Source organism: Perissodus microlepis, chromosome 1 (genome assembly GCF_051167445.1).
Source record: "Perissodus microlepis isolate ML-2025 ecotype Zambia chromosome 1, ASM5116744v1, whole genome shotgun sequence".
Classification (NCBI taxonomy): domain Eukaryota; kingdom Metazoa; phylum Chordata; class Actinopteri; order Cichliformes; family Cichlidae; genus Perissodus; species Perissodus microlepis.
Window position 1 is genome coordinate 21,138,994 of NC_140461.1, and position 26,048 is coordinate 21,165,041.

Below are 26,048 nucleotides of genomic sequence, written 5' to 3' on the forward strand. Positions count from 1 at the left end.
TGTGTGTGTGTGTTTGTTTGGCTGTGGGCCATGGGCCTCTGGTTCCCAGGCAGCCTGTGCCCCGGCTCTGTTGTGGTTCCCTGCCACCACACTCATTATACTCAGCCTCAGCACAGCACGGTGCAGGGCTGCAGCTTGCCTCGCCTCACTCAGTGGGCTAGTAGGAAATAATCTAGTAATCTCAAACTACTCCTCCATTTCAACTGGGCCCCCATTCACACAAAGAGGCCCTTTGTCCAAAATCATTTATGATCACCCTCTGGATCTCAGTCAGGAAATCAGTCAAAACTACATAAAACAAATATGGGTTCGTGTATTATGTTAAGCCTTTTCTGTAAAGCTGATCCAGTTTTAGTGTGCTGCTGTATCAAACCAAACTTCAGAAACTTAAATAACAGGAGGGGGGAAATATCCATGTCATTGTCAGATAGGCATGAACAAAGTCTCAAGTACAATACACGATAAATATGTATAATTTGCACACAGAAACACACAAAGTGCAAACACAGAAAATATGTTGCAAACTTTCGGGAAATGTTATCAATCTGTCTGAGATAAATTTCAATAAACAAAGCAAACAGAAGGCAAATAAAGAGTGAAGGACAGACAAATATTTGATAAGAGGATAAGGACGTAGCTCAGCTGCTCGGCGGGGTCGCGGAGGACCCCATCCACACACACACATGCATACGCACAGCCCTGACTGACTGACTGCTTTCTGCTGAGCTAAAGGTAGCAGATGTGTCTTTCACAGCCTGTAGAGTGTGTAACCAGTCTGCAAACAATAGCTGGAACCTGACAAAGGTCGTTGCACTTGCAACACACTCTTTGCAGTAAAGTGCAGTCAAATCTTGGCCACTTCTGTAAACCATTCTCCCCTTTTCATTTTACAGAAAACTAAGGCATTTCACACTGAACACAAGCATTGTCCAAAAGTTCTGTTTCTGCTGTTAGTGTCTCAGCCAATTAGTCACCTACTGATATCCTATTTGAATGCCTATGTAATCCCCTTTAAGATAGTTAAGCCACCTTTTTTGACCTCTTCTTAATATACCAGTTGGTGTAAACATTTTCAATCCTATTAACCAAAAAATCTAACATGGGGCTAGGTAAAGTACCACAGCGCCATGTACTAAAACCCTGCTCTTACTCTTAATTACCACAGACATCCATAGCAGTGAAGATCCATGCCTGCCACCATGAACTCGGGGCACGGGAAGATTTTTCAGCATGGCAGATAGGAGATGTTTTTGTTTTAGTTCTCTTTAAAGATAATTTAAAGATTCTTAGTTCAATAGCTGTGAACATATTTAAAAGGAAAATTACAAACACGCACTTCTTTGGAGTAAACCAAATATAGTGAGTAAAATGTGCCTCTTGACTCCTCTTTACCAACAAGTGGTGTCAGGTGCATGTAGCCAAGGTGAACTGGCATTAAAGGAAACAAGTGTGCAATCTAATTTAAAAAAAAAAAAAAAAAAAAAAGGGGGGGATCTTTTGCATAAAGAACATGACAATGTGAAAAATTATGAACATTTTAAGGTTGGGGTTTTTTGGGGGACAATTAGCGACACAACTTTTAGTCAGTCTAGATACATAAATGTGACTAAATGTGACCAAATTTGACTAACACATCTTATTTACTTATTTTTAACACCGTGTTAATAAAAATGTGTCATTGGGCATACTGCATGATGGGTTGTGCTTCTCCGTATTCTGTTAGCATGTAATGGAGATTGTGTTGTGCAGCCAGTGTACACTCTTTAAACTCTCGCTCTGTGGTGTCAGCAGGGCAATCACCCGGCATCAGGCATATGAGGCATATCCGCTATAAATGGAAGCCACATCACTATAGCGCTAAGCTAAAAATACAGGCCCTGGTTTCTCCCCCTTCCCTGTATTCTCAATTGTGTGTAAAGCTTAAGCTAAAGACTGGCTTTATGTGGAAAAAATGAGGGCTTTTTTGGACCTGTTGAGGAGTTGCAAATCTACTGGATTTTGACAGCAAAATGCATAATGCAAAAAAAAAAAAAAAAAAAAAGAAAAGGAAAAAAATAGCACAAGACCCTTTTCTTTTTACTTACAAGCCAGGGTTTAGGAGAGCTCTCTAAAAGCTATCAAAAGTTTAAACATTTCCCACATTCCCTGTCTGTGGGTGTGCCTGTAAAGTGCTTCGCTCCACTCTCTTGAAAACCTCTAAGGGATTGCATCACTGGACGGCATGCTACACCATGGTAGCAACATACTGTAACATGGGGGAAATACCTCATTTTGGTTGATTCATAAACACCTTGTGCACTGGTGGAGCCGGCTGCTCCCAGAGCCCGTTTTAGCGGGCATACAGATTGCAGCGTGTCTCTGTTCTGTTAATCGAGTCTCAGCCTTTGTGGGGTCTGTTGTCTCTGACTAATAGCGTACATTGGCCCTCTCTCATTATCAGAGTGGGTCTTTATCAGAGACCCTTGTTTGATACAGTTAGAGTTGATGCATTATGAACTGCACACCAAGAGTCAGCAGTGATCTGCATATTCAATAACTTCCGTAATTATATGCGCAATTCATCAGATGGGATGTGATTGCAGGGGAAGTGGAATAGAGTGGAATAGAGAGGAGCAGAGAGGTCTGATTCCTGGAGGACTAAAGTCTAATCACAAAACTAACATGATAATTGAAATCTAAATTGAAAGGTTTAGCTCTCAGGGAGAGTATGTCAGACATGGAGTGTAGAGGCGCTAGTAAGAGTGAAACAGAGGGAGAATAAGAGTGGCAGGAAAAATGAGAATTAAACCATCCATATAGATATTTACAATCCTTGTCTGGGTCAATATCAAAAAAGTAATGCCTTACATATTACTTGTTCTTGATTTTGCATTACTGTATTTATTTTCTGTCTGACTTGTGTGTTGCTTATTACTTTTGCATTGCTTGGAAGTATCCTTTCCTTTCTAGAAAATTAGACTTTGTGAGCCTATAAACAATTTTCTTTTTGGGTGCGTCTAATCAGAGAAAGGATTTCGGCGTGGCATTGTAATGACACAAAGATGTCTTCCATTTCACCTCAAACACGGCGCCGTCTCCACCTTCACCTCTCGTATTTCACTTGTTGTGAGGAAACGAGACAGTGCAGGAAAGTCCTCTGTCTCGTTCTCCCCTCCTCCCCCTTTCTCAGCTGTCTGTTCCAACCACAGGATTCATATTCATCCCTCAATAACATTTAATTAGTAATGCCAAATTCATTAACCTATACTGCTGTTACATTGGCCTCAGCCATAAATTAGCTTAATGTGAGCAGACGTATTGCAGCTGTAATAAGGGACATAAAACTCAAAGAGAAACGCGCAGTGTTCCTCCATAGTCATGGATCATTATAACTCAGCAGTGTTTGAGAGCAGGAGTTTTCCTTTTCACTGTAGCAGCTCTTTAGTAGCTCTTAGCTATGAGGCCTTTTTCCTCGTAATGCACAAGAAATATGTGTTAGCTCGAAATTAAAAGAATATAATAAAAAATTTGTACTCACAGCAAAGCAATCATTTTAATCACCATCCAGTCACTTTCAAGTCTTTAATTAAATCATTGACATTATAGTATTAAAAGTATATTTTCTTTTTTTTTTCTTAAGGTGTTTCATGTCATCGTTTTGCATGCAAAAGCTGTTTTTTGGTGTAAGAAAGCAAAAAAGAGAAAAAAAAAAGTTCAGTCTTTGGCGTTTTGTCTGCGTTTATTTTTAACCAGCTGAGGACATGTTTACATCTTTGGTTGTGTGTCATATTACGGAAAATCGAATTTTCCTTTACTAGCCCCAAAATGGCCAAACATGAGTCTTTGTTTCAATCCTCCAACAACGTTCGCTGGTCATTGACCTTTTGTAGAAAAAAAATTGTGTGTGTGTGTGTGTGTGTGTGTGTGTGTGTGTGTGTGTGTGTGTGTGTGTGTGTGTGTGTATATATATATATATATATATATATATATATATATATAAAATTATTATTTATTTATTTATTTTTTTAGCTCCTCTATGCTCTGGGGATCTCAACTAGACAGCCCACACCAAAAAGCCTATTAGACCTGGATCCCACTTTTGTTTTTTAAAAAGGGTCTTGTCCTTTCAGTACACTCACTTCCTCGCTTTCTGTTTTTCAAGCATAGGTGGTGGAGGAACACAAGTTCATTGTTCCCTCGCAGATGGAAGTTGGAGTTACCAGGGTAACAGCTCTAATCCTCCTTTTTTTTTTTTTTTTTTTTTTTTAACATTTCTTTCATATTAACAGCCTATCGAGTGCTACCTTTTAAGTTACAGGCAAGAGTGCTCACTCACTTTTAATTAGCTATGATTCTGTTTGCCAGGAGACAGCATGATGAGCTAATCGAAATTTACGAAATAATGACGTACTACAAGCAGCTACTTCTTTCTCCTGAGGCCTGCTCTAAGAATAACAATAATGAGGCCATTATTGAGGATCGCACTTTAAAAACGCTGCCCTGCCACCAAAACAGAGGACATAATTGTTCTGGAGTTTTCCATACAATCAACTACCCATTGTGGATGACTTGAGAACTAAGGGAGCAAAGAATGGGCGCCATAATGATTGGTCTGTGCTGCCATGAAGATCCTGTACAAAGTGTCCGCAGAGGCAGGAGCTCGATAGACTGCTGATTTGCTTGGACTGTGGATGAAGACAACCATCTGGCTTTGTAGAAAAATGTCCTTTCTGCTCAAATAGTCCCCGGGCTACATTTGAAGAAGACTCACTCATTCATATGGGGAAAAGCTCAGAGTGACACAGGCTCATGTGAAGAGGCCACAGAGCTGCGGTGGAGAAGCGCCACTAATACAACCTCCAAAACACATAACCGTTAGTAGATAATCAAAGTTGTGACTATTAAGACATATTTGACAAGCACTGCTATACACATATTTTTTAAAAAGCCTTTGTAGTTTCATAGCAACTGTCAACTGAGCCTTATCTCGCATTTCGAGATGACTCAATTAGATAATCACATATCTGGCCACTAAAACTAACTGCATTACCAATCGAATCAGCTACATTTTTGGAATTTTAAATATCCTGGAGCGGAGACAACGACAAAGAAAGGCTGCAGAATTAAATATTTCACCAAAAAGTTCCACATCGAAACTTGCTGGGTTGGAGCTCAGTGGGGTTGTGCAAACACAGTGCTATAGCTATTAGCTGTGCTCCATTGTAAAGGAGTGAGAGAGACAGAGCTCGAGGGCAGGAGGAATGCTAAGTGGGCCCCTTAGCCCAGTCAACCTTCAGTGGGTTTCATTTATCTTCATCTTGTTAGACTAAATTAATTAACAATCTCAGTGTTACACACTTTCTCCTTTCATTACATCAAATAATGGCAGAAATGTAGGGGGAGGTCCTGCCCACTGGGAGTAGACCGAAACTGAAGACATCTCTCTCCCTCATTCTACCCTCATGCTTCTCTCTCACTCACTTCGTATGTCTGTATTCAGTCTTTCTTCCTTCCCCTTTCTCTCTCACACTTGCTCTCATTTTCCCAGCCTATGTGACTACGCAGACAAAAACCTGTTCAACATCTTTCATAAACATATAAAAAATTGATCTGAGGTGAAAACGCACCTTCTCTTCGACGAGGGAGGCTTACGGTAATGCAAAAAAACCAAACAATTGTCCATTAAAGACGCCGTGTACATCGGGCGCTGTAATTTTTTGCATTAGTTTTTACAACTACCGAGAATTTGAAACGCACAATTATTGCCATTATACAATGGAAAGTCTTTGAGCTGTGGGGTAAATAAGGGGCTTTCTGTTGGAGTTTGATGTATTTTTCACGACGGCTGTGTATCAGATGCCATTAGGAAGCAGCAGTTGTCAAAAATGAAAGTGGATACTTTTACAGCTAAGAACTCTCTGTATGTGTGACTCAAAAGCAAACTTGTGATTCATTACAGTAATGAAAGGCACATCTGGTATGCTTTGGTGATATGGAGTACACTATAAAAAGTCAATAACAAATGCATATAGGAGTAGATATGTCTGAATTTGTTCAGAACGCTCCCTTTGACCTAATTCTGTTGTTTGAGAAAAGATACTGGGATTGTACACCAGAGGAATGCCTAACTGCCACATCCATCCGCCCCTGTTTGCATCCTTTTCTCCCTTTTCACCCCTGCCCCCACCCCAAAGCCCACTCCAGGACACAAGTCTTTATCAAAGCAAAAGGGCTAACCCTGAAGCAAAGCCTGCCTTTAATCTTGGCCTGATTGTTAAGGCCTCCAATCTCCAGCCAGTGTGCGTGATATCTTTCTGCTGCTGCTTCTCCTTTAATTAAAACAGACATTGACAGAAGGATGTGGATTAGCAGTGCAATAGTGTGTTTACTTAAAATAATCGCAGTGTTTTCTCTCGACTGTGAGAACAAAAGGAAATTGTTGAAAAGCAGCCAAGGTCAAAGGTCATGTTCCAGTATTTGCCTTCTAATTTTTGTAAAAGTGGTATATGTAAGGATCGCTTTAAGATCTATTTCTTTATCCCGCATCCTACTAAATGCAGTTCATCTTTAGTACACTTATTTTTTCAGCAGATTGGTTTTGACAGGTGCTGAGAGTTAAATGGTGTCGTCCACTTTGTAGCATTACTCAAAAAAAAAAAAAAAAAAAAAAAAAAAAACACACGGAAATGAGCAATGGCAACATGCTTTCAAAAATTTAACATGCTGTATGCCTGAATAACTCCTGTCAAACCATAGTAGATATACCACACCAGATAAATTGGTTCCATGCCCTGAAAGATAAAACAGTAACTGTACATTTTTGCATTACTTATTTTATTTATTTAGTGAACAGAAACTATATGAGGAATTCATAAAAATAAAAAAATATATAGGTAAAGTATTTGTACTTTTTGTGAGTTTTGGTTTACAGTTAGAGATGCATTTTTTAAACCCTTGTATAATATAATAAAATAATAAAACATCTTATATAGAATGACTTTGCAAAATAGGTTTGGACCAAATTTCAGTTGTCTGAAAGCTCTGAAATCAGCTTGCTTCTTTCTTAGGTATATAAATGTGTGACTCGAGCTCATTGAATGCTAAAGATAAATAAAATACATTTAAATGCATGAGAAATGTTCCTATTGAATTCCTGAAGGACATTTTGACTAGCGAGAGTAATGGTATCAAATTGTCCTTTCTTTTTAAAATGCCCCCAACAGTTCTGAGGAAAAAAAATGCTGTTAATTTAATCAAATAAGTGACCTTTTGAAAAAGAAATCAAAGAGGATTCATTAGCTTTAGTAAAGTTTGGCTGACAGCAGCTTTGAAAGGCAGATGCTGCTGCTGTGGCTTTTAATGAGCCAACCCTAATTAGGGAGCAACGCTGGAGCCTAGAGAAGGTGGTTGACTAGGAAAGGAGCCAATGGTAAATAAGCTCTCTTATTTACTTCCTCTGTGTGTAATGACAGCACAAATTTTTAATTAGAATCACAGGAAGGGTAAAGACAAAAATGTAAATCTTTATGTCACGCTGAATACAAACACAGAGCACGACAGGAAACAACAGTACATCACAAGAACAATATCCCAGCGACTGCCTCACCCCAGTAACCCCAACATCCCCGATTAGGGGTGGTTAGTAGGGGAGAGACGGAGAGGCAGAGAGAGAAAGTGGTCAGACAAAGGCATGCAGCTTAAAGACAGAAACCCTGACCTGCAGTTTTTTTTAAGCTGTGATACAGAGAGGAAGGAGGGAGAGGGTGGGGGTGGGGTTAAGGCCAGCTCATGTGTCCCTCAAGCTGTTGATGTGTGCTTTCAGTCTGACTTAAGGCTATCGGGGTGAGCATGCTACTCAGCCACACACTACACGAGCACAATCATAACAAACAGGTTGGGTAAATATGTCAGAATCCGTGTTTGACAATGTTCAAATATACAGACACATGCGCACACACAGACATGTGCACGCACACACGGGACAAAGTCTAAAGCTAACATGTGTCAGAGAGTTTAACCCCTGTTAGCCCGCTACCACCCATGCCCGACCTATGATCCTAAATGGCAATAACGGAAAAGAAACTAACCTCAGTAAAAAGCTGCTACGAAGAAAGCCCTCCATGTCAGCGTGTGGGGTTCTGGCAGGAGAAATCACAGAGAACCATTTTCACTATGAAATGAGTAATAATTAAACAAAACAAAAAAAAAAACAAGAAGAAGAAAAAGAAGGAGGAGGAGGAAGGGAGAAAAGAAGGAAGGAAAGAAGGAAAACACAGAGATCATACATCTTCCTCATATGAGATCTTATGTCTTTAATTAAAGCAGAAATATGACTCGGAACCCATCCTGTCTTTTTATGATCTGACATCATTAATTATACCTCTTTCCATCCAGGGAGTGGATTTGCATACAACATCGCTTTGCACTGAGAGCCTGATGATATGTTTGCATCAAATAAACTCTGCCTACTGATCTCTATACAGACCGTTTCCACTGCTGTGTGCAGATATACGCATGTACATCCAGCAGTGTAACCGCAGATCCCAGAGCAGCCCTAGCCTGTTCAGAGTAGCCAGCGGTGGTCCAGCTGCAGCCCATGTGTAGCGAGGGTGCTGTGGCTTCTGGGAGCCCGGCCGCAAGGGGACCCGAGCTGGGATTCGCAGCGCCAATGAGGCAAAAGGATGTGGTCATGATGTCACTGCTTGCAGGGGTCGTTCAGAAGCTTTACCCACAAAAATACTGAAGACACATGTTTAAAATTGACTTACAACAGGTTTCCATTATCCTGTGTTATTGGCCTGTATATAATATGTGCTTTTATTGTGTTAAGATTGGCTGAAAATTGATTAGGACTTCCATGTGCTTCGCTTTAAGTGGGAAAAACAGGCAGAAATGTCAAGGAACAGATTTGTCAGTGGAACTTTTATCCGTGGTTGAAAATTAAACGTCTCTTTGATCTCACAAGCCCAGTAAAGATGTTTCAGCTTCTGAAAATATGGGGAGGATATCTTGCAGAAATATTTTCGGCATTATAATAGGCCGTTTCACTTCAACGCTTTATTTCTCCACTGTCCTTTTATTCATTTTGATATCTTTTAATTTCAAGGGCCGTAAAGACTTCATACCGAAATTCCTGTTGTGAAAATCACTACTTTTTAACACCATTGGAAAGAAAAATACTCCTTTCTGAAGTTATCCTCCTATAGCACTCCCTCATCATCATGAATAACACAAAACTCTACAGCGAATGACATCTCAGCCCTTAAACACCTTAAGTTTTAGTGACATGGGTGTAATTTGGCATTTTCTCCCCTTGCTCTCTTGGCTTATGAGACAAAGCCTCTGAGAGAATGGAAAGAATGAGCTGGGCCCAAGGACACTGTGCCTTTCAGTCTGGCCAGCACTTAGCAAGGCAGTGGATCCACAAGGCCCAGAGGGCTCAGCCGAGACTTTTCTCACAATAAGGTGTCTGGGGAGGCGGGAGTGGCATAGCCAGGGGCGCTGCTGCTCTGCTCTTTTCTGCACTCAGCTGGGCCCAGTGCACATAATACCATCACCACGCCAGAGCACACCAAGCCAGTGACAACGTGAGAAAACAACCGTCAAACAGTGCAGAGCAGATCAAGCGTGTCTCCTCACTTCTCTGAGTGCAAAAAGCACACATAGACTGCAGGCAGGCACACAAAAACTAAAACAATTACCAATTCAAATATGAATTCACTGTGAAGCACAGTGAACACAAACAAAATCTAATACATGTTTAAATAGTTTTTTGTTTTTTTTTAAAAACCTACACCACAGAAAAGGTTTAGAAATCTGAAACAAGCCAGGATGAGAATCAGATTAAAGAGCACTGTCTTTTTTTTTTCACTTGTCACTGAGTCTATGTGTTTTACTGACACCTTAATCCTTCCGCTGACTTCTAAAAATAGTTGGGGTGAAAATTGAATAGATAAGGCTGTGCTCAGTTTCTATCTTTGTCGTTGGTTGTATTCCATAACCCTTGCTGTTTTACTCAACATGCTTGTGTTTCCTCAGCTGTGCCTGCTGTCTGCAGTCCCATTGTGGTCAGCAACAACTGAGCTTAGGCTATGGAAGTAAAGGTGCGGTTTGGAGAGAAAAATGAAAAAAAAACAAAAAAACTAAGGAAAAAGTGACTGAGTTATATTGTCTTTGCTCTTGTCTGAATGCAGAATAAAAAAAGTCTTTAAATTAAAGCTAGGCTGCAATTCAAGGGCAGGCTTTTTGGTGAGAAAGAAGCAGGGAGGATAGACATCACTAAGTTGGCCTGGCCCAGTCTGAGCAGTGCGGCAGCCCTTTCGAAGAATGAGCCTCTGCCAAAAGCTGCCTCTGCCTAACCAAGTCTCCCACCATCTGCAACAAATGTGCTCTATTAAAGCAGTACCATATGGACAACAAGCTAGCTATTAACACGGCTTCGGCACATCCCCTTAACCTAGCCCAGATTTCAAACTTCCAGTCAAATTGACTGCTGATTTAATGCACCGCCAGCAGCAATGTGGGTCTTGGCATGAGACAGAACTCTCAGTCTTCAGTCATTAACAGGCTCACATAGTGCGGGGTGCACAGCGAGACACAGAAGTTGGCTGCACAGATCCAAAGAGTAACTACATCCCAGGTTATTTGGTATATCCTTTAAATAAACCCCAATGAGAATGGATAGCAAGAGCATGCGCTGATCCAGGAACTCCAACCCCTTTAAGACAAGTAAACCAGAGCTCAAAACACTCTATTGTACTGAGTGGAAAGAAGCTTATAAAGTACATCTACCCACAGTGGCAGCCTAACTGGTTGCTTGTGTCTCAGTTGTTCCACAGTGATGGAGAGTGTATTTGCTCCCTCTGCATGGATCCAAAATGGCAGTGATTAACCCTGCAGGGTGTGGGGAGGGGGAGGCACTTTAATCCCTGTGGGCCAGGCGGCCATGTTGACACCTCTCCCTGCTCTGAGTCACAGAAGGACCCACCCACAGCTCACAAAGCCATGTTCTCTTCTCTTCGACCATGACGCCACAGCTACGAGCCCTGTGTTCTGTGACCCGGAGACAACACACACCAAATCAATTACAGTTCTGTGGTTTTTAACCCAAATCCAAAGTTCAGCAAATTTTGTTTATTTTTTGGGCTCTTGTCTCCACAGCTTCGATACCGTACATAATTAGAGCAGAGACACATTTCTTCTCTAGGAAGCCTGAACATACACAGTCCTGTGGGCTTAAATAGGCCAAGTCTTCACAGCAGTCAAAAAAAATTGTAATTGTGCATGTTTTTTTTTTCCATGTCCTTAAGTGTGATTATTGTTGATTTTGGAGCGTAATTTTGCACCAACAACACCTATAAGTGGGTTGTGCCAAGGCTTTTTGGTCTTAAAGATGAGGTTATTGTTTCAGCATCTCTGTTAGTAGTGTCCCATGAAAACTGAAGTGATGCATTAAACGCTGCCTGATGACAATCTAATTAAATAAGCCTTTCATTACTCTCAATGGAGCAGCAAAACATGTGAAAAGGTAGAACAGGTTTCAGAGGATGGAGATCCAAATAGGGGGGAAAAAGACCAAGCAATCTCAATGTCAACTCAACACCCAGACCCAGAGGCATGCACACAAACACACACAGACACATATATACAACCTATGTTACCTTTACTAATGTTAATGGTATCCCAGTGACTCCCTACATCACCTAAAATACAATGCACATACACATGCTTGCATAGAGGCGTGCACACGCATGCACACACGCGCACACACACACACACACCTCAGTCAGAGCTGCCAGATGAGTAGTGAATTAATTTGTGTGAGCCACTCCAACATTAGGAAGGTGTGTTGAAAGGTGTCTGCTCATGTTTCAAATTAAACGCGCTGCTGGTCAGCATTAGCACCTCGCCACCCGTCGGCAACTGACACTTAGGGGGCTGGGGGGTGGGTGGGGGGGGGTGGGGGGATGGTAGGGAGGAGGGGAGCCCATCCGCCGTTCACACTGGAATAATTAGAACATGTCAGGAAGAATTAATTTCCTCATTTTTCAAAAGGATACACAGAAATTACCATGTTATTATATGACAGGGTCCCTGGGAGGATTGGATTAAATTTGATTTCTTGCGCAGCCCACACAACAAATTAAAGTCATAAATAAGATGGAAAGAAGCGGGGCACAGAGCATATGTTTATGGCAATGAGTGAAGCCAAGGGAGCAGAAACAACTATCTTCATTTCATTTTATTTAAATCAGGCCGACACCGTGTGTCTGAATGACAGCACTTGCTAATGGGTCGAGATTAGAGGCTCCTTGATATTAACACAGCGATCCAACAACTCCAACTTAAAATCAATGGAATGTAAAGTGTGTATGATACTGGCTGAACCTGCTATACACAGTTATAACTAGATAAAAGCTTTCCCACAACAAAAACCTCACAAATACACTTGTTTTATTGAGCTTTGTCGACTTTTTCCTCACATTCGGATTTTCCTTTAAATATAGCCACACATTATGAAGCATACAGGGAAAAATACAGATGACAACATTTCAACTTGTCCAATTCAAGTAAAGGCCTCAGCACCTTAAATTCACCATTAAAAAGAAGGTTAATGGCTCACTGTCCTACAGTGACTGGCATACTGATGGACAGATGACAACATGCTTTCGTAAGCTGACTCTGGTAACAATGTTCAGCCTCGTATGTGAATCATAAACAGACTGCTTTTCATATTGCACGCTATGCAAGAGAAGATAAAAGAGCCACTGGGGGAGGTGGGAAAAAAAAACAAATGCTTGCAAAAACATAATAAATGGCAATAAAATTATATCTTAACTTGAGGATGTGATTCATCCTAATTTAACGAGTATTCAGCCAACTCGATTTAATGCTCAGTACTTACACATATCTCATCTTGGGGCTCAGTTTGGACTTGTTAGCCGACTATTACAACTTAATACCGGCTTGCCTGGGAAGAGTTTTTCAGCTCTTTCAAAATGGGCTGTCATTAGAGCCTAGCACTCCCCTGGGCCCCACAAAGTTTAAATAATTTGCGAATCAATTAACTGGCTACTCTCAACGCAACAGGGATTCCACACTCCAGGGTCGTGGTGCATTATCAGTTGGAGACGATTCATGGCTTTTTGGGAGAAAAGTTCATGGTTGAAATCATTAATTCATTTTACAGGACTTTTAGTTATGCATTACTTTCCACAGCTGGGGTAGCAAGGAGATTAATGGCATGTTCTTTGGTCCTGTTTTCTGACGTGAATAGCTACTAGATGAAACTCTGTCCTACAGTGCGAGGGAACAGACTGTGAGAGGCAGGACGGCGGCCAAATCCATATTAGAATTTTATTCTTCCGAGAGTGAAATAAAGTCTGTCAAACGTTATAAAAATAATAATAATATCAGAACAGAATAATCAGATCGCCAACAGTTAGTTTAGACCCTTCAAATGAGGTCATCCCCGAGCAATACAGAGTGGGAGCTATTAATTAAATGCAGCGTATATGAAGATAAATAAAGTTAAGCAGGTTTTACACATTCTTGCCAGGTAATAACATGTGCAGCAATTTGTTTTCCAAATTCACTCTGGGATTCTCTGAAGTAATTGAGGCTGATGGAATTAAAATCTTTGTTAGGCAGTCTTTGTCAAGCAGTCTCTGTTCAGCATATTGACCATAATCATTGCAGGGTCAGTGGACTGAAGAGGCTCATTTGATAAATAATAGATGGAGAGTAACCATTCAAAGGTTGTTCATTTTCATTTTGTGGTGAAGTGCTGTTTATTTAATTTCTGACAAACTGGCTCCCAGCAACCTCCCCTTCAGTCTAGCCATCAATAGTGGGCTCAGCAGCGGTGAGACCACGCGGCTGCGGCTTACTGGATAAATGGTGCATTTTAACAGAGAGCGTGTATGACCTGTACTAGAGATTGTCTAACATACCCCTCAAGTGTTTTTTAAATGACTTTGCACGAGAGTAATCAAACACGTTGTATAAGCAACCAAACTAAATTACTTCAGCTCGTATTTTGGGCTTAATTAAACCTGTAGGTCGAAGGTTTTAAGATCGCATAAAGACCCAGATTAATGTCTCAAAAAGTGCGATGACACTGCTGCTTGCCCACATGGGTGTCTTGTTGCATTTTCCTCTTTAACAAATAGTGACAGGTGCCCAATAGCATTCAATAACCATTAACCATGAGCACTTTACTGAGGAGTCTTTATTTCTTTACTTCAGGCATCAGTTCATTAACTACCAGACCTGAGTACAAGCATTTTCACAAGTACCCTGAGATGCTTGTGTCGTTTTGTGCTTGCAGATTTTGAGCTATGCTGGTGCGTCTAGTGTAAAGAGTGAAAACTATAAGTGGTTTCTTGATGAGTTCAACAAAGGGACTATTATGGATCTTCCTTTAAAGGCAGAGCAAGATGTAAGTCCTAAAAACATTCAGTTTGAATTAACCCAGCCTTTGAAAAGCTAACCCAGCGTCTGCTGGTTTTACTCTTTTATTTTTTTCATATATAGAAAAATCTGTAAATTAAGCCAGCCAGATTATGCAAAACATAATACTCATAATATATCTATTCTATTTCCCACTAGTATTAAATCTATTTATTATATCGCAACAGTGCCTGCAAGTACTGAGAGCTTCTAATAACGCTGACTGATTAATTAGATGATCTACAGCCATACAAAGCACAACCTGGCTGTCTCGACAATGCTAACAGGCAGCCACAGAGATAGATCGCTGGTAGGCAGGTGCGTGTTCATCTGAGCAGAAGGCACGTGCGTGGTGTGAAATGGTGTGATTAAACAATAGTAAATGGCCATGAACTTTGAATTCATATAGCGACATTTCCAAGCTGTTATTGAAGAGCTTTCCAGTCACATTAATATGACTCCCATGATATCTCCAACTGACATTTGGAGGAAAAGAATAATAAAAACTTAGTTCCTCTCCTTTATTTGTTTAATATCTAAGACACATTTTTATTAGAAAACGTGCACGAGCAGCAGCTGCACAAAGGTTGTTAAAGTAATATGATATTGATGCAGAAAAAGAACTGTAGTGTTTCTGTTATTTTAAGCAAAATGCCACATTTCATAGAAACGGTCTTACTATATTGCTTTGAAAAATTTCACGTAAACCAGTTTTAAATTGATATTTCGGTTTACAAGCAGAGTTATACAGTGCTTGATCTGTGACTCTGACGTGCTTTAAACATAGACCTGATCCTGCTTTGGTATAAATGATAGCGCCCCTTTGGTACTTTGAGGATTAGCGCTTATTTGTTATATATGTATTACAGGATTATCCATCATAATCTCACCCTCTTCTTTAACATCTCAGAGATCGTTAACAAGAATCATTAATGGAACGTAAGTCAGCGCATTATTGTGTTATAATCGGACAGAAGAAAAGTTACGTTATTTCCAATAATTTTAATTTAATTAGAAGAAACTGCATCCCTGTTAAAGAAAAATAGGCTGTTATACATAGTGGCGCAGCAGTGACGGCAACCAGTATTGTGCAAATGTTGACATTTGTGGAAATTAAAACCTCTTCTATATGTATACTTGTACAATTTCAGGAACTGTTGTCAAGATTAGAATTAAATTTAGACATAAAATATATAAATATGTTTACAAAATGTATAAAACCTGCAATATTACTGTGAATTTGCTTTTAGCTAATGATATTTTAGATTTTATATCTTTGACTAGCAATACCCACGCAAAGGTTTTGTTTGGGTGTGTGTGTGTGTGTGTGTGTGTGTAGCTCATATATAGTCTTTAAGATATTTTCATTCATTAGCAGAAAACCAGATTTAACCGTAAACCTGCAAAGCCCACGCACAAAACTGGACTGTAAGACACAACAGCACAAAACAATAGTGGTGAAAAAGCTGTGAAAAAAATAAATAAAAAATTCTGACTAACCACAAAATTAACTGAAGGAATATATGATGCAAGAAAAAAAATAAGTGTGGAAAGGTGTGTCAGTAACTTTGGCCCTATATAACTGTCTAATTGTGCATACATTGTGTGCCTATCCAATTGTCCACTTCATTTAATGCAGGTGTTCAGTGTGGGTGAAAGACAGCAGGGGTGTTTGAGACATGTGTGCAAGACAGAAACAGCTGAAGGGGCAAATTGATACTTACAAAAACTGAAAGACTCAATCCCCAGCTTCCAGCGATCACTGGTTGGTTGATTTTGAATTCATGTAAATAACCTGCAATATAATAAAGACAAAAAAAAACATAGAAAAAAGCTATTAAGTTGTGTCTTTGTATGCAAAATATTGCATAAGTTAAAGGCAATTTGTAATATAAAATCAGCATGGGTCTTAGATGGCTCTATTTACCTACATTAGAACAAACAGACCGAACAAGAAGAAGAAAATTGGGACCATATTGACTGTTGGCTCAGGGTCAGAGTTTCCACAGCTGAGTTAAAACAGCTTTGTTAGTGTCTGACCTCCACTCTTGACAGCTGTTACTAATAGGAATCAGTCTTAGACAATGTTTAAAATCTGCTTCTCTGCTACCTCATTATTCTGTCTTCAAGTCAGCAGATTCCACTAATCAACAGTTTTCGTGTTCAGCAATTGTTTTATTTAATGTAGCTTTCTTTCATCAAGCATTGGCTGCTAATGATTTATTTAGGGGCCGTGCTCAGCTAGTTTCAGCATCATGCTGAAGTGCTGCAACTTAAGAGCTCTGTTAGAAACTCTAGTGTAGAATAAGTGCAGAGATTCAGGGGTCAGAGCCAACTCAAACTTAAATGTACCCACAGTTTAGAAGTAATAATTACAGAGCGAAAACAATTCAGTGATCAGAGCATATACTTTGGGAGATGAAAAAGCTCCAAGCTCATTCATGCTCATTTTCTCACATTATCTTGTTTTTAACAATAAGCCAAGATCTCATTACCAGCTTATTTATACAATTAGTCTGCCTCAACACCGCCAATTAAACAAGGCCAAGGGTTTTTTGAGGTCACGCTTAACTGATCTGTCACTAATTTGCTCTACAGCACCTCAGTCTTCTATTGCTGGGGCCAATAAGCCACCATCAACAAGACAGGATAAATATACTGACTACTGCTGCATTGTTGTCAGAGCACAGTACAGTCTGCTGCGTGGGAGGCTGGAGGGCTAGTAGAATGAGACAGATAAAGGCAAGAGTCACAGACAGGTCTGAATGTGGTAGCCTTGAGGCTGGATGTGACAATGGGAGAGAGGGGACCCAGGTGACCCCAGCTGAATAGAAAGCTGTAACATACAGCAATGTACTGCTGCCACCATGACGAAAATCAATTTCCCTCAGAGAAAAATCCTTTTCACATTATAACAAGGCCTGTTTTTGATTATTATGATATAAATAATGATGTAAGGTTTCATGTGACAGAAAAATATCCGTGAGGAATTCAGTTAAGTGACGACAAACTCAAGAAACGGTATTCTTGTTATGGCCTTATATGAATTACACCTCTGATTTCGAAGCCTACTCCTGGCTTTTAAATGCTGCTTCACTATTTCACTGCTGTGAACTATGCTCCAGCTGCAAACACCCACTCTTGTCCCCACATATACACAGGAATAAGTTATATTTGAAGCTATTCAGTATAGTACCGTCCCTGCCTGCTGGATAAACCACATATTTCATGGATGGTAATTCAATAAACAGTTAGTCTTTCTTTCCATTTGTCATCTGACTACAGGCTGAATTCCTGTTGCCTCTAAATAAAAGAGGGCTCTACTAATTACACATAGTAGATATTAACAAACCTTTGAATTCATAATTTGATGTTAATTGAGAACAATGCGGTAAATAATACATGGGGAGCTGAGTTCTTTATTCATTGGTTATTTAAGATAATTATTTGTGTGAGAGGGGGAAAAAATTTATAATTGCAAATAATGAGTGAACCCAAATGATATTATAATGAAGCCAGTGTAGCAATCCCTGTGGTGTAATAAGAGTCGTGTCAACTGGCCTATTGTAGAGGCACGTAACAGCTCTTTTCCTGCTGTGAATTACACCTACAGGCAGGAAACATAAAACGGGCACCCTCTATTCCTAATTACAAGATCACAGACTTACTATGTACAATTTTAGTCAAACTCAAAGTCAAATTTCTTAGTCACACCACGTTTTTATGAACTTTCAATACATTTAACTGTTTATTTTAAATAAACAGTTACATTGAAAGAAAAATGCACAGTAAATTAGACCTTTCTGGACAACAATTTAAGGCTCAAAGCAAAGCACAACGACTGTTTTTTTGTTTCATTGTAATGAAAATACTGGAGGTTTCGCTCATAGGTAGAAAAATCCAAACAGAGTGATGCAGCTAACATTAGAAGGCATGAGCACAGAGAAATCTTTTTTCAAGGAGTGGCCTTTTCTCCATGTTTGGTTTGACAGAGCTACCACACACACACACACACACACAAGAAAATATGCACACACACTTATGTTACATTAAAAGTTTTTATATGAAAAGAAACAGCCATAAATTATGGTATATTTTTCGAGCACTGACCTTTGCCAGCAACACACAAACACATATTTCAGAGTCCAAACAGCTGATGTGAAGCAAAAGCGAGGACAGTACCTGATCCTACACTTTCTGTAAGTCAGGAGTACGCATTTGCTCTGATCACAACGCGTTCAAGTTCCAAGGTTAACCAATTAACACCGAAACCTGCCACTAGAAACTACCTCTTTGTACTGCGTTACACATCGCGTGTACCGCACGACTGCTAAAATTGGGATTTGAGGTCAAGCCTCTTATGTGCTGTGGAGGAATGCAGTTTTACTACCACAAGTCAGAAAGATTCACTTTTAAATCAACTGAACCTTTAAATTCGAGACATGTGTTTACTTATGGCGAGGGTTAAGCTTAATTTAATTTCCCCTATCCATAACAGAGAGCTGTGTTTTTTAAACCGTCATGTGACAGTGGCTCAGCACCAATAGAAAACACCACCACAACTATATACAGCTGAGGATACCAAAGAGGTTTTGTGTTTCATGTGCCTCTGTTAACTGTATATTGCAGTAATGCTATGTATGCACATGTTATATGTGCACATATGTGCATTTCGCCTTCCTGTAGCCGTGTGTGGATATGCATGAGCAAGCCAAAACTTCTACTTCAACTTCTGTCTGGAATTCATCCAGATCTACAACATGTTAAAAAAAAAATATCCTCCCAATCCTCCGTTCCAAATCCTTACTCTCCTCTGCGTCCAAACACACTAAAGTAGGAATTCTGCAGAGTTAGTTATTTTGACAATAGAGGTAATCTATGCCATCAGCAGGCTGCTCCCTACCTGGATGCACTGTGGTTATCTCTGCAAATGCAGCAGCCGCACAGTCAGTCAGACTGGGGACTGCATGGGGGAGTTTGGGATGCATTGGGGTGAGGCTATAACAGCAGCTATCCCAAGGGAAAATGGGGAAATGGGAGGAAGGGGAGGGTTGAGTGTTGAAGGCAAAGGTGTGAAGCAAAGAAGAACATCATGGCTCAGAAAAGGCTGAAATAGTAATTGAACACAATTGAGCACGATTGTCTATTAAACATCCACTTCCATAAAGTCCATTCTGTACGTACTGTAGCATCTGCGAAATATGAAACAGCAGTGCGTAATCTCCACAGACGAGAGGACATTACTCGTCAGGAAACACCTAAAGCACAGTTCATTCACTTCCTGCAGCTGTGATACGCTTCATACAGAAAAAATAAAAGCCTGCCGCTGTGATGTCAGAAAGACAAAGAGTATTTCCGCAAGCGATCTATCATGTCATTGAGTAATTTGGTGTTGAAAACATGGCCAGTCACATGCCAACAGCCGTTTCATGCTCCAGCACACCGCACAACTGTCACAACCGTACAAATCTCTCTTTTCTCTCTCTTTATCATTACCCTCCGTCTCTCTCAGACTTGCCCTTTTCGACGTCGGGTCGATGCCGTTTCTGATGCTGAACTTACAGCAGACTAGACACTCACAAAATGTCTAGCACCAGCGCGTCAAGAATGACAACCAGAGTGTCACTCCAGTTAAAACATCTTTGTCGAGTGTGAAACAGTGACCAGTATTTTGACAGAGCTGAAATGCAGTAATGTCAGATAAAACTAGGGGAGAAAAAAAAAAATCGCTCTCAAGCAACAGCTATTCTACCCAGAGGTTGTTAAAAGTAATGCTCTGATACAGATACAGTGCTGTGGCTGAACGAGGCTTTCATGTGCTGCTTGGCAAATACATTATCTGTCATTTCCTCGGCGTCAAATAACAAGAATAAAAGTCTATTTACTGAGCAACTGGGTTGAGGCAGGGTGAAGGGAGAGAAACGACCAGCAAGTAAAATGTTTTCCTCCGTGGTGGACGGCATTCAGTCCCCAGTGCTCCAAACATGCGGGCGTGCAACCTATCAATTCTCTTTGATTTTCTTTCACATATTCTTTACTCCAAAGACTGTAAAGACAGAACAACACAGAATAGCCTTGTCTTTTTGCACACTGATTAGGCCTCTTTTCTTAACTTCTGAAATACCATTTTTTCCCTTTCCACTCCCCCCTCTTTGTTCTCTGTCTTTCGTATTCGGTGTGGAGTTTTTGTTTTCGTGTATGTTGGGGGGCAGGGGCATGAAAACAAGTCTCTCTCTCTTTCTCTCCCAGGTAATGTGTTTATTTTCCTAGGTCCCATCTTCTAGTTTACTGCGTGATGGTGTTTCTCCCCTCTTATCGCCTGGGTCTCGCGGGGCACTTTAGCCCCTCAAATCCTGTTCACCACATACTGGTTTTAGAATCTGTGAAATGAGTGCTAGAGAAGCGTGGCCACAATGTCTGCCTGTGTTGCTACTGGACTCAAATGGGCTTGGTGCTTTTTTTTTGTCCAGGGAGATGCATAAATGGAAGTTTTTAACACCTCAAAGGAGGCTGGGCCTTTGTGGAGCCACACTAGAGAAGCCTGCCAGTCTCCCGAGGAGGCAGACACACTGAGTGCTGCAGGACAAAGAGCTAGAGGAGCAGAATCAGCAGGGGCATCACTCTGCTTTGGGCACCAGACACACACACACACACACACACACACACGTACACCCACATATATGGTTGCACTTACATACAGTACATAGCACACATGTGAACACTTCCACTCACAAATATAACAAAGGGTGGAATGATTTGTATCTGAACTGCCTGTAAAGAAAAATAAAAACGATTCAAAGAAAATAGATATTTTAACAATTACTGTATATTTAAAATCTGAGAAATTAACCAGCAAATTCTTCTCACACCTGCAGCACAACCTAGTTCCAGATAAAAAAGCAAACAGCCGCTGGCAGTAACAATATTATGAATATAAATACTGTATTTCCACTAGTTAAAATCCGCATACAGTGCTAACTGTAAATAGATTCATATGATTGTACAAACAGACACAATAAAAATATACAACCATCACACCATTTCCTACTTATTGATTTCAGCTCCACTGTTTGAAAATAACTTCCTCATTTCCATCCCAATTTTCCTTATTGAAATTCTTTTTTTATTCCCCGAGTACAGCCAAACAGCTGGCATTTATAATCAGTCTTTATGCTGTTTAGATGCCTACAATAAGCATTTAGATGCAAATATCTCTGCCTTGTACAAAGGACTTGCAACTTCTGTCAGAAGCAACATAATCAACCTGCAATTGTCTCCTGGCTCCAAGTGGTTTCCAGTGACAAGGCCTAAGCCGTATGCATCTGTATTCAAATGATTCCCTATTTCAGGCACAGTTTAGTGTGGATATTTTCCAGCAGTACTGCACTGAAAATCAATCACATGGTGAATTAAACCAGAAAGGAAACAACTGATCCATAAATGATCAGGTTACAACAAGGCATTGGTGTCCACAAATTATTCAGTGTTCTCCTTGTTCGAGGAGAAGCAGGGATGCACTATTTGATTGTGGTTTTTTTCCACTGATGACTTGTGTTATTGTCGCACATTTTCGATTGGCAAAAGGAGGCTTAAGTTGACAAATGACTGCTTTAGTAGTAAGACCGGAACAATATAGACTACTTTAACTAAGGGCATGCGGGACACCTTTTCAGCATGATGCAGGTAAAAAAGAAACATTGGGAAGGAATAAACTCTGTTTATTAATTATTAATACAAAGCAACATTTTACATCATAGTGACCTTCCAAAAGCTTATTTAGCCTTTACACTTTGGTTACTGAACCAACTGAATGATAGAAATAAAGCTAAGGAGATGCACAGCACTTAATTTAATGTAAAAAAAAATACCTAAAACCTGAATAAGATTTAAAGGTCATGTAAATAAATAACTAAGCCTTTAAGTGTACGCGGCCGTGCAGTAAATCTGATCAGGGCACGCGCTTTGCATTGACTTCATTGCCTCCATACGGTCATTTCAACAATTAACATTATAACCTCTGTTTTTATTTACAGTTGCAGAGGTCATGTTGTTTTTCCTTTCTTTTTTTAAAACCCACAATTAATAACAGTATTTGCAAATGCAAATGCAAATCCATTTAGGAGGAGGAAAAATGATCAGTTTGAGAATATTTCTGCCTTCTTAATCTTCTAAAGAGGGAAATGATTTAAAAGGAGGACACAAATCTCCAGTGACATGGCAGGAGCTGTAGGGAAACCACCCACCCCACCACCACCCCTTTTTTCATTCTCCCTTTCTCATCTCACTCATGTCTACCTCTTGCCCCCATCCCCATTTCTTTCTCCTCCTTATTTACCTCTCCCCCCCTTGTGGCATGAAGGGGTAGAAGGGCCAGGAGTCAGTGACAGGGGACTGAGAGCAGGGCTCCACTTGGCTTGTCCCCTCAGAGGAAACAAATGTAGTGTTTGAGCCACTGATCACTGGTATAATTGAGTTTAACACTCCTTTTCTGGATTAAAAAAGGGCCTTTGAAATGAAAGGTCAAATTACCTCTACAGTCAGGCAATAAATAAGTCAAACAAGGTAAGCGGTTCCTGCCAGCATATGTCAGTGGCAAATTTAATTAGTGAAAAAACAGGAAGCTCTTCCATTCTACACTGAATTATAAAAAGGCAGTGTCAGTTCCAGTTGTGCGGCAGCGAAATAAAAATATACATTATCGCCGATCAATGAATCTTATCGCTTTAAAAAAAAAAAAAAAATTGCACGCAAAATCCATTTAGTTCACACTATCTGTGCAATTGCATGAACACACGAACACCTTATGATTATACGATTACACGATTATGCGCATAACCAAATTACACGTGGAAAATAATTGAGTCTGGATAAGATCCTTAGTTAGATTTGTTCTTCGCACTTGCATGATTTTTTTTCCCTATTATGTAAAACATCCTATAGGTCCTTTGTTCATTGATTGCAGCACAAAGAAAGGAAACGGGCATAACGTAAGGCTGCAGTCTGGACTAAAAGCAAGCAAGGCACAGAACGAGAGAGAGAGAGAGAGAGAGAGAGAGAGAGAGAGAGAGAGAGAGAGAGACCACTCCTCTACACCCAACTAGCTACAATGTGGCCTTTGTGACATAATGCCCTCTGCACAGCAGATTGTGGAAAATAATCCAGAATTTACTGGTTTACATATCCAGCAATAACAACTGACATCACAACCTGTACCATATATTCCATGCTTCTGGACACTTTTCACATTTACTGCAGAATGAGGGGGGTAAGAAAAACATTGTCAGGCAGTTATTCCCATCATGTCCTGGGAGCCCATTACAGCATGGCACAAGCAGTGGTAAAACTGAGAAAGTCAGCAAGCTGAGGCTACATGCAGGCAGAGGGCTGGGGAGCACTTAGGCTCACAGTACAAATCTACTACACACTGTTAACTGCTGGAGAAAGATGTAGTTCAAACAAACACTTGGCACCTGCAGATTATGTGTGTTTAAATTCTGGTAGCCATTAGGACTTAGTTTTTCTGTTCGAGTTGTTAGCTTCTGTGTGCTGCCCTCAACGTCAGGCCAGGCACTTTGCAAAGCTCCTAAAAAAGAACAATGAGCAGGAGATAGAGCCTCTTTTAATTATCTCTCTCGACTTTGCCCAGTCCTGATTGTTGAAAGCGCGACAGGTGGGTCGCATAAAAAAAGAAGTTTCTACTAACACATGCTTCTCATTACTTTGCTTCTCAAGAAAAACTGACATTTCTCCAACCAAAAGAGAGAGGGTCCTCCATGGCCACCGCTCACCGCAAACTACTTTTCAAGTGTACCTTACATTATATATGAGTATACATTTTGAAGCTTGCACACTTTAAACATTCCAGAGAAGGGGGAGGGAGGGGAATGTAAACATATTAAATTGCATGTCCAAACGTGGAATATGTGCTGCAAGCTAAGTATGATCTATTTAATAAAAGAAAAACACTTTTCAGGATTCTTTTTCATTTAAACACAACTAGATTTCACTTGAATGAGCCGAGCACACTTGCAGACTGGTTTTCACAAACCTTTAGAAATTTGAGTTTTAAATGTACACTGAATAAAACATAATAACATAAATAAATGTGCTAAAATACGTGACTTCCATCCATCTTTAAAAAAAAAAAAAAAAAAAAAAGAGCCACAGCTCTAAAATTTCAATATTCGAACTGCAAAAATAATATTTCCAAGGAACAGCCACAAAAAGAGTGTGTGTAAAGGCACACGTGCTCGTCTGCGTGTCAGTATATACATGTGTGTGCATGCCTGCTCTCCACAACAGCCCTGCAAACGTGGTTTTGGGCAGAGTAAACGGTAAAATGTTGAAATTGGAAAAAATATTAGCCTTCTTTCTCTTGAATAGTAGAGAGATAAGCACCCTTTAGCAATGAAGCCAGTGGAGTTTAAGCTTATTATGAATACCTCTCGGAGCGCAGAACCATGTACTGTAGAAATCAAAGGGAGTAATAGGCAGGTAAGCCAGTGTCATTTTAAGGAGGAAGTCAGTTGTGAAATTGTAAAATCGCAAGGCCCTGCTGACAATCTCCTGCCCTCAGAACACTCCCATAAATGATTTCTAATGGCAGTGGCTATCACATATTTGAAAAAGTTAGAAGTTTGTGAGGCGAAAAGAAAGAAAATCCAATGCTAATCTCTCCATTGATGGAGACTAATAATAATAAGACCATTTATCTCTTTGATTAAACAGCGCATACTCTGAAGCTCGCAAGAATGTGTGATTCTTTGCAAGCGCTCTAAGCTTCCCAAAGTAGACCCCGCTTTGCAGAACATTCCTTATGGTTTCACGTTCAATTGGCTGTGAACGTCCACTCATACATGCTGCACCAAAATCATAAAAAAAAGCCCTTGTTCGTGTTTTGTTTTGAACAATGTTTGCGAAACGAGAGCTACTCGGTGTGCACATTTAGGTTTGTTTTTTTTAAAAAGGAGAAGATCAGCTGTTTTTGGTATCGTATTCATTGGTGCATTTTTACCTAATAGCTTAAGTTGTAAAGCTCCTCTGCTGAGATCTGTTGTAAAGATGATACCATAACATGACTGCTCTGAGGCACCATGAACTCTTTCGTGCTTAGATATTCTACAAAGGCTCTCACACAGACACACACACACACACACATATAAAAACACCCACAGGCTAATACATACTATGTTTTTTCTCCTCTGAATATTCATCCATGTTTCCACATCATCTCCAGGTCTCCTAATCACAGTCACTTCCCCTTTAATCACAGAGCTCCAATTAGGTCCTAATAAACCATTTTGCCATCCTCTTGGAGCGCCTCTGTGTCACTCACACATCAAACCATGAAATACTATATTAAGGGGCTGTCAAGCTCAAAGGAAAGCTCCTCCAGCAGCAGTGATACAGATACTGCAGGCACACCCTCTTACACTAATTGAAATTATCGAAAGCTCTGCTTACATGTGACACTTGGCCATGTCTGAAACCATAGGCTGAAGTACAGCCGGCAAAAGCATGACGGTTGTGCCAGCGCTGAGGCTCTACTGGTTTCTCTGATGTCGGATAATTGTTTAAACCTGAGTGGACATGGCACAGGGCCTCATGCTGCATGTTCT

General features: G+C 40.3%; 1 protein-coding gene across 9 annotated transcripts in view; it reads right to left on the bottom strand.

Moving 5' to 3' along the window:
- Positions 1–26,048, bottom strand: part of sox6 (SRY-box transcription factor 6) — a 128,863-nt gene that overhangs the window by 91,581 nt on the left and 11,234 nt on the right. For 6 of the 9 annotated variants that reach the window (XM_084934804.1, XM_084934828.1, XM_084934819.1 and 3 more), the window contains exons 2-3: positions 16,155–16,225; positions 8,067–8,117 (exon numbers count right to left, since the gene is read on the bottom strand). In XM_084934804.1, the coding sequence (XP_084790930.1) occupies positions 8,067–8,101 (35 nt within the window). In that variant the 5' untranslated portion in view covers positions 8,102–8,117; positions 16,155–16,225. The remainder of the gene's footprint in view (positions 1–8,066; positions 8,118–16,154; positions 16,226–26,048) is intronic. The other 3 variants (XM_084934846.1, XM_084934836.1, XM_084934853.1) reach the window with 1 other exon arrangement.